We start from the raw sequence: 12,497 nt of genomic DNA on the forward strand, positions 1-12,497 counted from the left end.
CTGCAGCTTGCCTGCGTACCCCCCGAGGTCTGTTTTGTGCTCTAGCAGAGGACCAGTTAATAAAGCCTGTAGCCTGGCCTTTTGTTTCGGCTCATTGTTCATTAGGCTGCCAGCTATGGAGGCACACTTGATATGCTTGGTTTCCCCGGGTGTATGGAGGTTGGGGGAGGGGTGGTGATGTGGGTGTGGTAGGAGGTCAGGGGGGTAGCTGCACGGATGGCTGCAATGCTAGCAGCAACTGTTGTTGGTGAAAGTAAAGCTTGCAAGTGACAGTCACACACTGAATACACCACCTCACTGTTGTCCACGGTGATGATGAGAGAATCTCTCTGCTCTGCTGACGCTCCTTCTGTTTATTTTATTACACACACACACACACACACACACACACACACACACACACACACACACACACACACACACACACACACACACACACACACACACACACACACACACACACACACACACACACACACACACACACACACACACACACACGCGTGCGCACACGCACACACACACACACAAGCAAACACACGCACAGGCACACAAATACACACACTATGAATCCTAGCACTTTCGGCATCCTTGTGTGTCAGAGAAATAATAGATTTTTCAAATTATCTTTTGAAGACACCTTTTCAAAAACTCTACTTTGTCTCTCCTCCCTCATTTTGTCTCTCCTCTCCTCACTTTGTCTCTCCTCACCTCGTCTCTCCTCTCCTCATTTTGTCTCTCCTCTCCTCATTTAGTCTCTCCTCTCCTAACTTTGTCTCTCCTCTCCTCATTTAGTCTCTCCTCTCCTACCTTTGTCTCTCCTCACCTAGTCTCTCCTCACTTTGTCTCTCCTCACCTCGTCTCTCCTCACCTCGTCTCTCCTCTCCTCACTTTGTCTCTCCTCTCCTCATTTAGTCTCTCCTCTCCTCATTTTGTCTCTCCTCTCCTAATTTTGTCTCTCCTCTCCTCATTTTGTTTCTCCTCACTTTGTCTCTCCTCTCCCTCATTTTGTCTCTCCTCTCCTCACTTTGTCTCTCCTCACCTCGTCTCTCCTCTCCTCACTTTGTCTCTCCTCTCCTCACTTTGTCTCTCCTCTCCTCATTTTGTCTCTCCTCTCCTCATTTTGTCTCTCCTCTCCTCATTTTGTCTCTCCTCACTTTGTCTCTCCTCTCTCTCATTTCTTCTCTCCTCTCTTCACTTTGTTGCTCTTCTTCTCACTTTGTCTCTTCTCATTTAGTCTATCCTCTCCTCATTTTGTATCTCCTCACTTTGTCTCGCCTCTCCTCATTTTGTATCTCCTCACTTTGTCGCTCTTCTTTTCACTTTGTCTCGTCTCATTTTGTCTCTCCTCACTTTGTCTCTCCTCTCCCTCATTTTGTCTCTCCTCACCTAGTCTCTCCTCACTTTGTCTCTCCTCTCCCTCATTTTGTCTCTCCTCACCTCGTCTCTCCTCTCCTCACTTTGTCTCTTCTCTCCTCATTTAGTCTCTCCTCTCCTCACTTTGTCTCTCCTCACCTAGTCTCTCCTCTACTTTGTCTCTCCTCTCCTGACTTTGTCTCTCCTCTCCTCATTTTGTCTCTCCTCTCCCTCATTTTGTCTCTCCTCTCCTCATTTTGTCTCTCTTCTCCTCATTTTGTCTCTCCTCACTTTGTCTCTCCTCTCTCTCATTTCTTCTCTCCTCTCCTCACTTTGTCTCTCCTCTCCTCATTTTGTCTCTCCTCTCCCTCATTTTGTCTCTCCTCTCCTAATTTTGTTTCTCCTCTCCTCATTTTGTCTCTCCTCACTTTGTCTCTCCTCTCCCTCATTTTGTCTCTCCTCTCCTCACTTTGTCTCTCCTCACCTCGTCTCTCCTCTCCTCACTTTGTCTCTCCTCTCCTCACTTTGTCTCTCCTCTCCTCATTTAGTCTCTCCTCTCCTCACTTTGTCTCTCCTCACCTAGTCTCTCCTCTACTTTGTCTCTCCTCTCCTCACTTTGTCTCTCCTCTCCCTCATTTTGTCTCTCCTCACCTCGTCTCTCCTCTCCTCATTTTGTCTCTCCTCTCCTCATTTTGTCTCTCCTCTCCTCATTTAGTCTCTCCTCACTTTGTCTCTCCTCTCTCTCATTTCTTCTCTCCTCTCCTCACTTTGTTGCTCTTCTTCTCACTTTGTCTCTTCTCATTTTGTCTCTCCTCTCCTCATTTTGTCTCTCCTCACTTTGTCTCGCCTCTCCTCATTTTGTATCTCCTCACTTTGTCGCTCTTCTTCTCACTTTGTCTCGTCTCATTTTGTCTCTCCTCTCCTCATTTTGTCTCTCCTCACTTTGTCTCTCCTCTCCCTCATTTTGTCTCTCCTCTCCTCACTTTGTCTCCCCTCACCTCGTCTCTCCTCTCCTCATTTTGTCTCTCCTCTCCTAACTTTGTCTCTCCTCTCCTCATTTTGTCTCTCCTCACTTTGTCTCGCCTCTCCTCATTTTGTATCTCCTCACTTTGTCGCTCTTCTTCTCACTTTGTCTCGTCTCATTTTGTCTCTCCTCTCCTCATTTTGTCTCTCCTCACTTTGTCTCTCCTCTCCCTCATTTTGTCTCTCCTCTCCTCACTTTGTCTCCCCTCACCTCGTCTCTCCTCTCCTCATTTTGTCTCTCCTCTCCTAACTTTGTCTCTCCTCTCCTCATTTTGTCTCTCCTCTCCTCATTTTGTCTCTCCTCCCCTGATTTTGTCTCTCCTCTCCCTCATTTTGTCTCTCCTCTCCTCATTTTGTCTCTCCTCTCCTCATTTTGTCTCTCCTCACTTTGTCTCTCCTCTCTCTCATTTCTTCTCTCCTCTCCTCACTTTGTCTCTCTTCTTCTCACTTTGTCTCTTCTCACTTTGTCTCTCCTCACCTCGTCTCTCCTCCCCTCACTTTGTCTCTCCTCATTTTGTCTCTCCTCTCCTCACTTTGTCGCTCTTCTCCTCACTTTGTCTCTCCTCATTTTGTCTCTCCTCTCCTCACTTTGTCGCTCTTCTCCTCACTTCGTCTCTCCTCACCTCGTCTCTCCTCCCCTCACTTTGTCTCTCCTCATTTTGTCTCTCCTCACCTCGTCTCTCCTCTCCTCACATTGTCTCTCCTCACCTCGCATCTCCTCACCTCACTTCGTCTCTCCTCACCTCGTTTCTCCTCCCCTCACTTTGTCTCTCCTCATTTTGTCTCTCCTCTCCTCACTTCGTCTCTCCTCATCTCGTCTCTCCTCTCCTCACTTTGTCTTTCCTGTTCACACTTTGTCTCTCCTCTCCTCACTTCGTCTCTCCTCATCTCGTCTCTCCTCTCCTCACTTTGTCTTTCCTGTTCACACTTAGTCTCTCCTCTCCTCTTTGTTTCTCCTCTCCTCATCTCGTCTCTCCTCTCCTCTTTGTCTCTCCTCTACTCTTTGTCTCTTCTCTCCTCATCTTGTCTCTCCTCTCCTCACTTTGTCTCTCCTCTCCTCACTTTGTCTCTCCTCTCCTCATCTCGTCTCTCCTCTCCTCACTTTGTCTCTCCTCTCCTCACTTTGTCTCTCCTCTCCTCATCTTGTCTCTCCTCTCCTCACTTTGTCTCTCCTCTCCTCATCTCGTCTCTCCTCTCCTCTTTGTCTCTCCTCTACTCTTTGTCTCTTCTCTCCTCATCTTGTCTCTCCTCTCCTCACTTTGTCTCTCCTCTCCTCACTTTGTCTCTCCTCTCCTCATCTCGTCTCTCCTCTCCTCTTTGTCTCTCCTCTCCTCATCTCGTCTCTCCTCTCCTCACTTTATCTCTCCTCTCCTCTTTGTCTCTCCTGTCCTCTTTATCTCTCCTCTCCTCTTTGTCTCTCCTCTCCTCTTTGTCTCTCCTCTCCTCTTTATCTCTCCTCTCCTCTTTGTCTCTCCTCTCCTCTTTGTCTCTCCTCTCCTCTTTGTCTCTCCTCTCTTCTTTGTCTCTCCTGTCCTCTTTGTCTCTCCTCTCCTCATCTCGTCTCTCCTCTCCTCATTTTGTCTCTCCTCTCCTCATCTCGTCTCTCCTCTCCTCACTTTGTCTCTCCTCTCCTCATCTCATCTCTCCTCTCCTCACTTTATCTCTCCTCTCCTCTTTGTCTCTCCTGTCCTCTTTGTCTCTCCTCTCCTCTTTATCTCTCCTCTCCTCATTTTGTCTCTCCTCTCCTCTTTGTCTCTCCTCTCCTCTTTGTCTCTCCTCTCCTCTTTGTCTCTCCTCTCCTCTTTGTCTCTCCTGTCCTCTTTGTCTCTCCTCTCCTCTTTGTCTCTCCTCTCCTCTTTGTCTCTCCTCTCCTCTTTGTCTCTCCTCTCCTCTTTGTCTCTCCTGTCCTCTTTGTCTCTCCTCTCCTCTTTGTCTCTCCTCTCCTCTTTGTCTCTCCTCTCCTCATTTTGTCTCTCCTCTCCACTTTCTCTCCTCTCCTCTTTGTCTCTCCTCTCCTCACTTTGTCTCTCCTCTCCTCATCTCATCTCTCCTCTCCTCACTTTATCTCTCCTCTCCTCTTTGTCTCTCCTGTCCTCTTTGTCTCTCCTCTCCTCTTTGTCTCTCCTCTCCTCTTTGTCTCTCCTCTCCTCTTTGTCTCTCCTCTCCTCTTTGTCTCTCCTGTCCTCTTTGTCTCTCCTCTCCTCTTTGTCTCTCCTCTCCTCTTTGTCTCTCCTCTCCTCTTTGTCTCTCCTCTCCTCTTTGTCTCTCCTGTCCTCTTTGTCTCTCCTCTCCTCTTTGTCTCTCCTCTCCTCTTTGTCTCTCCTCTCCTCATTTTGTCTCTCCTCTCCACTTTCTCTCCTCTCCTCTTTGTCTCTCCTCTCCTCACTTTGTCTCTCCTCTCCTCATCTCATCTCTCCTCTCCTCACTTTATCTCTCCTCTCCTCTTTGTCTCTCCTGTCCTCTTTGTCTCTCCTCTCCTCTTTATCTCTCCTCTCCTCTTTGTCTCTCCTCTCCTCTTTGTCTCTCCTGTCCTCTTTGTCTCTCCTCTCCTCTTTGTCTCTCCTCTCCTCTTTGTCTCTCCTCTCCTCTTTGTCTCTCCTCTCCTCTTTTGTCTCTCCTGTCCTCTTTGTCTCTCCTCTCCTCTTTGTCTCTCCTCTCCTCATTTTGTCTCTCCTCTCCTCTTTGTCTCTCCTCTCCTCTTTATCTCTCCTCTCCTATTTGTCTCTCCTCTCCTCTTTGTCTCTCCTCTCCTCTTTGTCTCTCCTCTCCTCTTTGTCTCTCCTCACCTCTTTGTCTCTCCTGTCCTCTTTGTCTCTGCTCTCCTCTTTGTCTCTCCTCTCCTCTTAGTCTCTCCTGTCCTCTTTGTCTCTCCTCTCCTCTTTGTCTCTCCTGTCCTCTTTGTCTCTCCTCTCCTCTTTGTCTCTCCTGTCCTCTTTGTCTCTCCTCTCCTCTTTGTCAGTACTATCAGGTTTTTCTTCCGTTCGCTCATTCACATCCTTTCATTCTTCTAAGCACACTAGATTTGTTTTGCTGTCTGCTCAGATAAAGGAAGAGAAATATCCGTTGTTCTTTTTTCCTACCTACATTTTCCACTTTAAACACGATTTTTGCCCGACTAGATAACAGTGTCCCAGTTTACCGAGGTTCAGGTATCAACAGGTTAGCTGTCCGTACGAATCCAGAGCAAAGTCACTCAAATTATTAATGTCACCTTTGACCTTGACCATCATTCAAAAAGCATTTTCCTACAAATGTTAACAATCTCTCTGCTCTATTCTCCTCTCGCCTACAGCACTTGCAGAAGCAGGAGATCGCGTGTGGCAGTGAGCAGTGTGTGTACTACTGTGCCCTGTGTGACTACTCCACCAAGGCCTGTCTGAACCTGGTGCAGCACGCTCGCTCCCCGCGCCACCAGCAGAACGAGGGGCTGAGGAAGCTACAGCTCCACCAGCAGGGACTGGGAGGAGAGGAGGATGGTCTGAGTCTACACCAACTTTACCATGTTAAAGACTGCCCTAAACAACAAGGTAAGGCCAATGGTTTATTAATGGTTTATGTGGCTTTTCTTGGATTGGACTTGCTGCTCGTACTCCCTGTTTCCTCCATCCTTTACCCAAACCCTACCCCCACACCATGTACCCCTCCCTCTCTCCCTCCCTCCCGTCCAGTCCACCTAATCTCCCCAGAATGAGCATGCTGTTCCCATTATGGTGCTACGCCTATATCACTAACACACACACACACACACACACACGCAAACACACACACGCACGCACGCACGCACGCACGCACACACACACACACACACACACACACACACACACACACACACACACACACACACACACACACTCAAACACGCACGCACGCACGCAGGCACGCACGCACGCATGCACACACACACACACACACACACACACACACACACACACACACACACACACATGCACAAACACACATACACACACACACACACACAAACATGCCATACGCAGGGACATCCCATGCAGGCAGACTTATGAAACTCTACCTTTGGAAGATTCTCTCTCACACACACAAACACACCAACACACAAACACACCAACACACAAACACACATACATACACACACGCGTCTCTCCCTGGAGTGAGCATTCATTTCCTTTCTCATGACCAAAACATTTAAAAGCTCAGGGTCTGGGTTAACCCTAACCTAACCCTAAGCTCAGGGTCTGGGTTAACCCTAACCTAACCCTAAACTCAGGGTCTGGGTAAACCCTAACCTAACCCTAAGCTCAGGGTCTGGGTTAACCCTAACCTAACCCTAAACTCAGGGTCTGGGTAAACCCTAACCTAACCCTAAGCTCAGGGTCTGGGTTAACCCTAACCTAACCCTAAACTCAGGGTCTGGGTTAACCCTAACCTAACCCTAAACTCAGGGTCTGGGTAAACCCTAACCTAACCCTAAGCTCAGGGTCTGGGTTAACCCTAACCTAACCCTAAGCTCAGGGTCTGGGTTAACCCTAACCTAACCCTAAGCTCAGGGTCTGGGTTAACCCTAACCTAACCCTAAACTCAGGGTCTGGGTTAACCCTAACCTAACCCTAAGCTCAGGGTCTGGGTTAACCCTAACCTGACCCTAAGAACAGGGTCTGCCAGACACTAATAAGTGTAGCAGCACTGTAAAACATTTGGAGACAAAAAAAGATGGATGGTTTTCTTTGAGTCGGTTACGGTGTAGAGACGGTGGTTTATGGTGTAGAGAGATGGGTTACAGTATAGAGAGGTTGGTTCCGGTGTAGAGACGTGGGTTACGGTGTAGAGACTGGGGTTACGGTGTAGAGACGGGGGTTATGGTGTAGAGATGGGGGTTATGGTGTAGAGACGGGGGTTACGGTGTAGAGATGGGGGTTATGGTGTAGAGACGGGGGTTACGGTGTAGAGACGGGGTTATGGTGTAGAGACGGGGGTTATGGTGTAGAGACGGGGTTACGGTGTAGAGACGGGGGTTACGGTGTAGAGATGGGGGTTATGGTGTAGAGACGGGGTTGCGATGTAGAGACGGGGGTTATGGTGTAGAGACGGGGGTTACGGTGTAGAGACGGGGGTTACGGTGTAGAGATGGGAGTTGTGGTGTAGAGACGGTGTAATGCTGTGGGGTGGGGGGTTACTTTGTAGACAGGGGTTACGGTGTAGAGAAACGGGGTTATGGTGTAGAGACGGGGGTTACGGTGTAGAGACACGGGGTTATGGTGTAGAGACGGGGGTTACGGTGTGGAGACGGGGGTTACGGTGTAGAGACACGGGGTTATGGTGTAGAGACGGGGGGTACGGTGTGGAGACGGGGGTTATGGTGTAGAGACAGGGGTTACGGTGTAGGGACACGGGGTTACGGTGTAGAGACACCGGGTTATGGTGTAGAGACGGGGGTTACGGTGTAGAGACGGGGGTTACGGTGTGGAGAAGGCAGTTATGCTGTAGAGACGGGGGTTACGGTGTAGAGACATGGGTTACGGTGTAGAGACGGGGGTTACGGTGTAGAGACACGGGGTTACGGTGTAGAGACACGGGGTTATGGTGTAGAGACGGGGGTTATGGTGTAGAGACATGGGGTTACGGTGTAGAGACGGGGTTACGCTGTAGAGACGGGGTTATGGTGTAGAGACACGGGGTTATGGTGTAGAGACACGGGGTTACGGTGTAGAGACGGGGTTACGGTGTAGAGACGGGGGTTACGGTGTAGAGACGGGGGGTTACAGTGTAAAGATGGGGGTTATGGTGTAGAGACGGGGGTTACGGTGTAGAGACGGGGGTTATGGTGTAGAGAGGTGGGTTACAGTATAGAGAGGTTGGTTCCGGTGTAGAGACGTGGGTTACGGTGTAGAGACGGGGTTACGGTGTAGAGACGGGGTTACGGTGTAGAGATGGGGGTTATGGTGTAGAGATGGGGGTACGGTGTAGAGATGGGGGTTATGGTGTAGAGACACGGGGTTATGGTGTAGAGACGGGGGTTATGGTGTAGAGACATGGGGTTACGGTGTAGAGAAGGGGGTTATGGTGTAGAGATGCGGGTTATGGTGTAGAGACATGGGGTTATGGTGTAGAGATGGGAGTTACGGTGTAGAGACACGGGGTTATGGTGTAGAGACGGGGGTTACGCTGTAGAGACGGGGGTTATGGTGTAGAGACACGGGGTTATGGTGTAGAGACACGGGGTTACGGTGTAGAGACGGGGGTTACGGTGTAGAGACGGGGGTTACGGTGTAGAGATGGGGGTTATGGTGTAGAGACGGGGTTACGGTGTAGAGACGGGGGTTATGGTGTAGAGAGGTGGGTTACAGTATAGAGAGGTTGGTTCCGGTGTAGAGACGTGGGTTACGGTGTAGAGACGGGGGTTACGGTGTAGAGACGGGGGTTACGGTGTAGAGATGGGGGTTATGGTGTAGAGATGGGGGTTACGGTGTAGAGACGGGGGTTATGGTGTAGAGACACAGGGTTACGGTGTAGAGATGGGGGTTATGGTGTAGAGACATGGGGTTATGGTGTAGAGATGGGAGTTACGGTGTAGAGACACTGGGTTATGGTGTAGAGACGGGGGTTTACCGTGTAGAGACGGGGGTTATGGTGTAGAGACACGGGGTTATGGTGTAGAGACATGTGGTTATGGTGTAGAGACGGGGGTTACGGTGTAGAGACGGGGGTTACGGTGTAGAGATGGGGGTTATGGTGTAGAGACGGGGGTTACGGTGTAGAGACGGGGGTTATGGTGTAGAGACGGGGGTTACGGTGTAGAGACGGGGGTTACGGTGTAGAGATGGGGGTTATGGTGTAGAGACGGGGGTTGCGATGTAGAGACGGGGGTTATGGTGTAGAGACGGGGGTTACGGTGTAGAGACGGGGGTTATGGTGTAGAGACAGGGGTTACGGTGTAGAGACACGGGGTTACGGTGTAGAGACACGGGGTTATGGTGTAGAGACGGGGGTTACGGTGTAGAGACGGGGGTTACGGTGTGGAGAAGGCAGTTACGGTGTAGAGACGGGGGTTACGGTGTAGAGACACGGGTTACGGTGTAGAGACGGGGGTTACGGTGTAGAGACACGGGGTTACGGTGTAGAGACACGGGGTTATGGTGTAGAGACGGGGGTTACGGTGTAGAGACGGGGGTTACGGTGTGGAGAAGGCAGTTACGGTGTAGAGACGGGAGTTACAGTGTAGAGACACGGGTTACGTTGTAGAGACGGGGGTTACGGTGTAGAGACGGGGGTTACGGTGTGGAGAAGGCAGTTACGGTGTAGTGACGGGGGTTACGGTGTAGAGACACGGGTTACGGTGTAGAGACGGGGGTTACGGTGTAGAGACGGGGGTTGCGGTGTAGAGACGGGGGTTACGGTATGGAGATGGGAGTTACGGTGTAGAGACGGGGGTTATGGTATAGAGACGGGGGTTACGGTGTAGAGACGGGGGTTACGGTATAGAGACGGGGGTTACGGTGTAGAGACGTGGGTTACGGTGTAGAGACGGGGGTTACGGTGTAGAGACGTGGGTTACGGTGTAGAGACGGGGTTTACGGTGTAGAGATGTGGGTTACGGTGTAGAGACGAGGGTTACGGTGTAGAGATGGGAGTTGTGGTGTAGAGACGGTGTAATGCTGTGGGGTGGGGGGTTACTTTGTAGACAGGGGTTACGGTGTAGAGACACAGGGTTATGGTGTAGAGACGGGGGTTACGGTGTGGAGACGGGGGTTACGGTGTAGAGACGGGGGTTACGGTGTGGAGAAGGCAGTTACGGTGTAGAGACGGGGGTTACGGTGTAGAGACACGGGTTACGGTGTAGAGACGGGGGTTGCGGTGTAGAGACGGGGGTTACGGTGTAGAGACATGGGGTTATGGTGTAGAGATGAGAGTTACGGTGTGGAGACGGGGGTTACGGTGTAGAGACAGGGGTTACGGTGTGGAGAAGGGAGTTACGGTGTAGAGACGGGGGTTACGGTGTAGAGATGGGTGTTACGGTGTAGAGACACAGGGTTATGGTGTAGAGACAGGGGTTACGGTGTAGAGAAAGGTGTTACGGTGTAGAGACACAGGGTTATGGTGTAGAGATGGGGGTTACGGTGTAGAGACGGGGGTTATGGTGTAGAGACGGGGGTTATGGTGTAGAGACACGGGGTTATGGTTTAGAGACGGGGGTTATGGTGTAGAGATGGGGATTATGGTGTAGAGATGGGGATTATGGTGTAGAGATGGGAGTTACGGTGTGGAGACGGGGGTTACGGTGTAGAGACGGGGGTTACGGTGTAGAGACGGGGGTTACGGTGTAGAGACACGGGGTTATGGTGTAGAGATGGGGGTTACGGTGTAGAGACGGGGATTATGGTGTAGAGATGGGAGTTACGGTGTGGAGACACGGGGTTATGGTGTAGAGATGGGGATTATGGTGTAGAGATGGGAGTTACGGTGTGGAGACGGGGGTTACGGTGTAGAGACGGGGGTTACGGTGTAGAGACGGGGGTTACGGTGTGGAGACGGGGTTACGGTGTAGAGACGGGGTTACGGTGTAGAGACAGGGATTATGGTGTAGAGACGGGGGTTACGGTGTGGAGACGGGGGTTACGGTGTAGAGACGGGGGTTACGGTGTAGAGACAGGGATTATGGTGTAGAGACGTGGGTTACGGTGTAGAGACAGGGATTATGGTGTAGAGACGTGGGTTACGGTGTAGAGACGGGGGTTACGGTGTAGAGACGGGGGTTACGGTGTAGAGACAGGGATTATGGTGTAGAGACGTGGGTTACGGTGTAGAGACGGGGGTTACGGTGTAGAGACGGGGGTTACGGTGTGGAGACGATGGGATACGGTTTAGAGTGTGAGGGGGTCGTGTGGGGGGGTCGCTGTAATTTTAACCAGAAGACTCTGTCATAGTCCGTTATATAATCATTCCTATGCTAATGCGGTACAGTGAAGTGAATGCTTAACTTGTTTTCGCTTTGCTTGACCTGTCGTGAGACTAACATGTTTTCAATGGCATTCCAGCCACCATTAATGTACGTGAGTGTTAGACATGAATCTGTCCTCCCCAAAGTATCCTGTTTATTCACGGCCACGCAAACCAGATGTGAAAACAGCTCTCCCCCGCTCTCTCTCTCTCTCTCTCTCTCTCTCTCTCTCTCTCTCTCTCTCTCTCTCTCTCTCTCCCTCTCTCTCTCTCCCTCTCTCTCTCTCTCTCTCTCCCTCTCTCTCTCTCTCTCTCTCTCTCTCTCTCTCTCTCTCTCTCTCTCTCTCTCTCTCTCTCTCCCTCTCTCTCTCTCCCTCTCTCTCTCTCTCCTCTCTCTCTCTCACACACACTCTCTCTCTCACACACCCCTCTTACACACACCCACACACACACACCCCGTTACAAACACAGCCTTGACCATATGGAGAATAGAATAGAGAGGTTGCTGACATATTGAGAGAAGTAGGCCATCTACACGTTTGGTTTCAATTAGAAGTGGATCAAAGGTGCTTCAGTAAAGTTCAGGGCCACAAGACAAGCCATCTTAGATAAATCATTACTGTGCATTTCAACACATACCACTATTCTCCCCCTCACTCTGCTAAAAGTCCAATTCTGTCTCTCTCTCTCACACACACACACACACACACACACACACACACACACACACACACACACACACACACACACACACACACACACACACACACACACACACACACACAGTCTCCACTCTGTTCTGTCCTTTTCGGTCTCCGCCACAACTTACCATTTAAATCTTTTTGACATTTCAACCAGTGAACAAAAGGTTTTAAACATGTAATATTCCCCTGCTGGACCTTTATCAAATGTTCCACTATTAAACACTCTGTCTTCTTTCGCAGTCGGTTGTATACCTCCATTCTCCTGCCACATACTGAATTTCCACAAGGAAGTGTAGAGTTTAAATCAACGACCGGTGCCCAAACTCAGGCGAATTCTTGGATGCCCTGCTTTTGCCCACGTCATTTTTGGGAACAACGATATTCTTTCATGAGGCCCCCTAGTATACACATTGAAGGGTTTCCTTTTACACAGGAGACGGTTGGAGAGAAGGATGGATATTCATTAAGGACTTTTCACAATATCTGAACTTTCTTTGCTATCAA

General features: G+C 50.3%; 1 protein-coding gene across 2 annotated transcripts in view; it reads left to right on the plus strand.

Moving 5' to 3' along the window:
* Positions 1-12,497, plus strand: part of LOC118374289 (zinc finger homeobox protein 4-like) — a 216,358-nt gene that overhangs the window by 120,036 nt on the left and 83,825 nt on the right. For both annotated transcript variants that reach the window (XM_052501100.1, XM_052501103.1), the window contains exon 6: positions 5,672-5,906. In XM_052501100.1, the coding sequence (XP_052357060.1) occupies positions 5,672-5,906 (235 nt within the window). The remainder of the gene's footprint in view (positions 1-5,671; positions 5,907-12,497) is intronic.

Source organism: Oncorhynchus keta, chromosome 4 (assembly GCF_023373465.1).
Source record: "Oncorhynchus keta strain PuntledgeMale-10-30-2019 chromosome 4, Oket_V2, whole genome shotgun sequence".
NCBI lineage: Eukaryota > Metazoa > Chordata > Actinopteri > Salmoniformes > Salmonidae > Oncorhynchus > Oncorhynchus keta.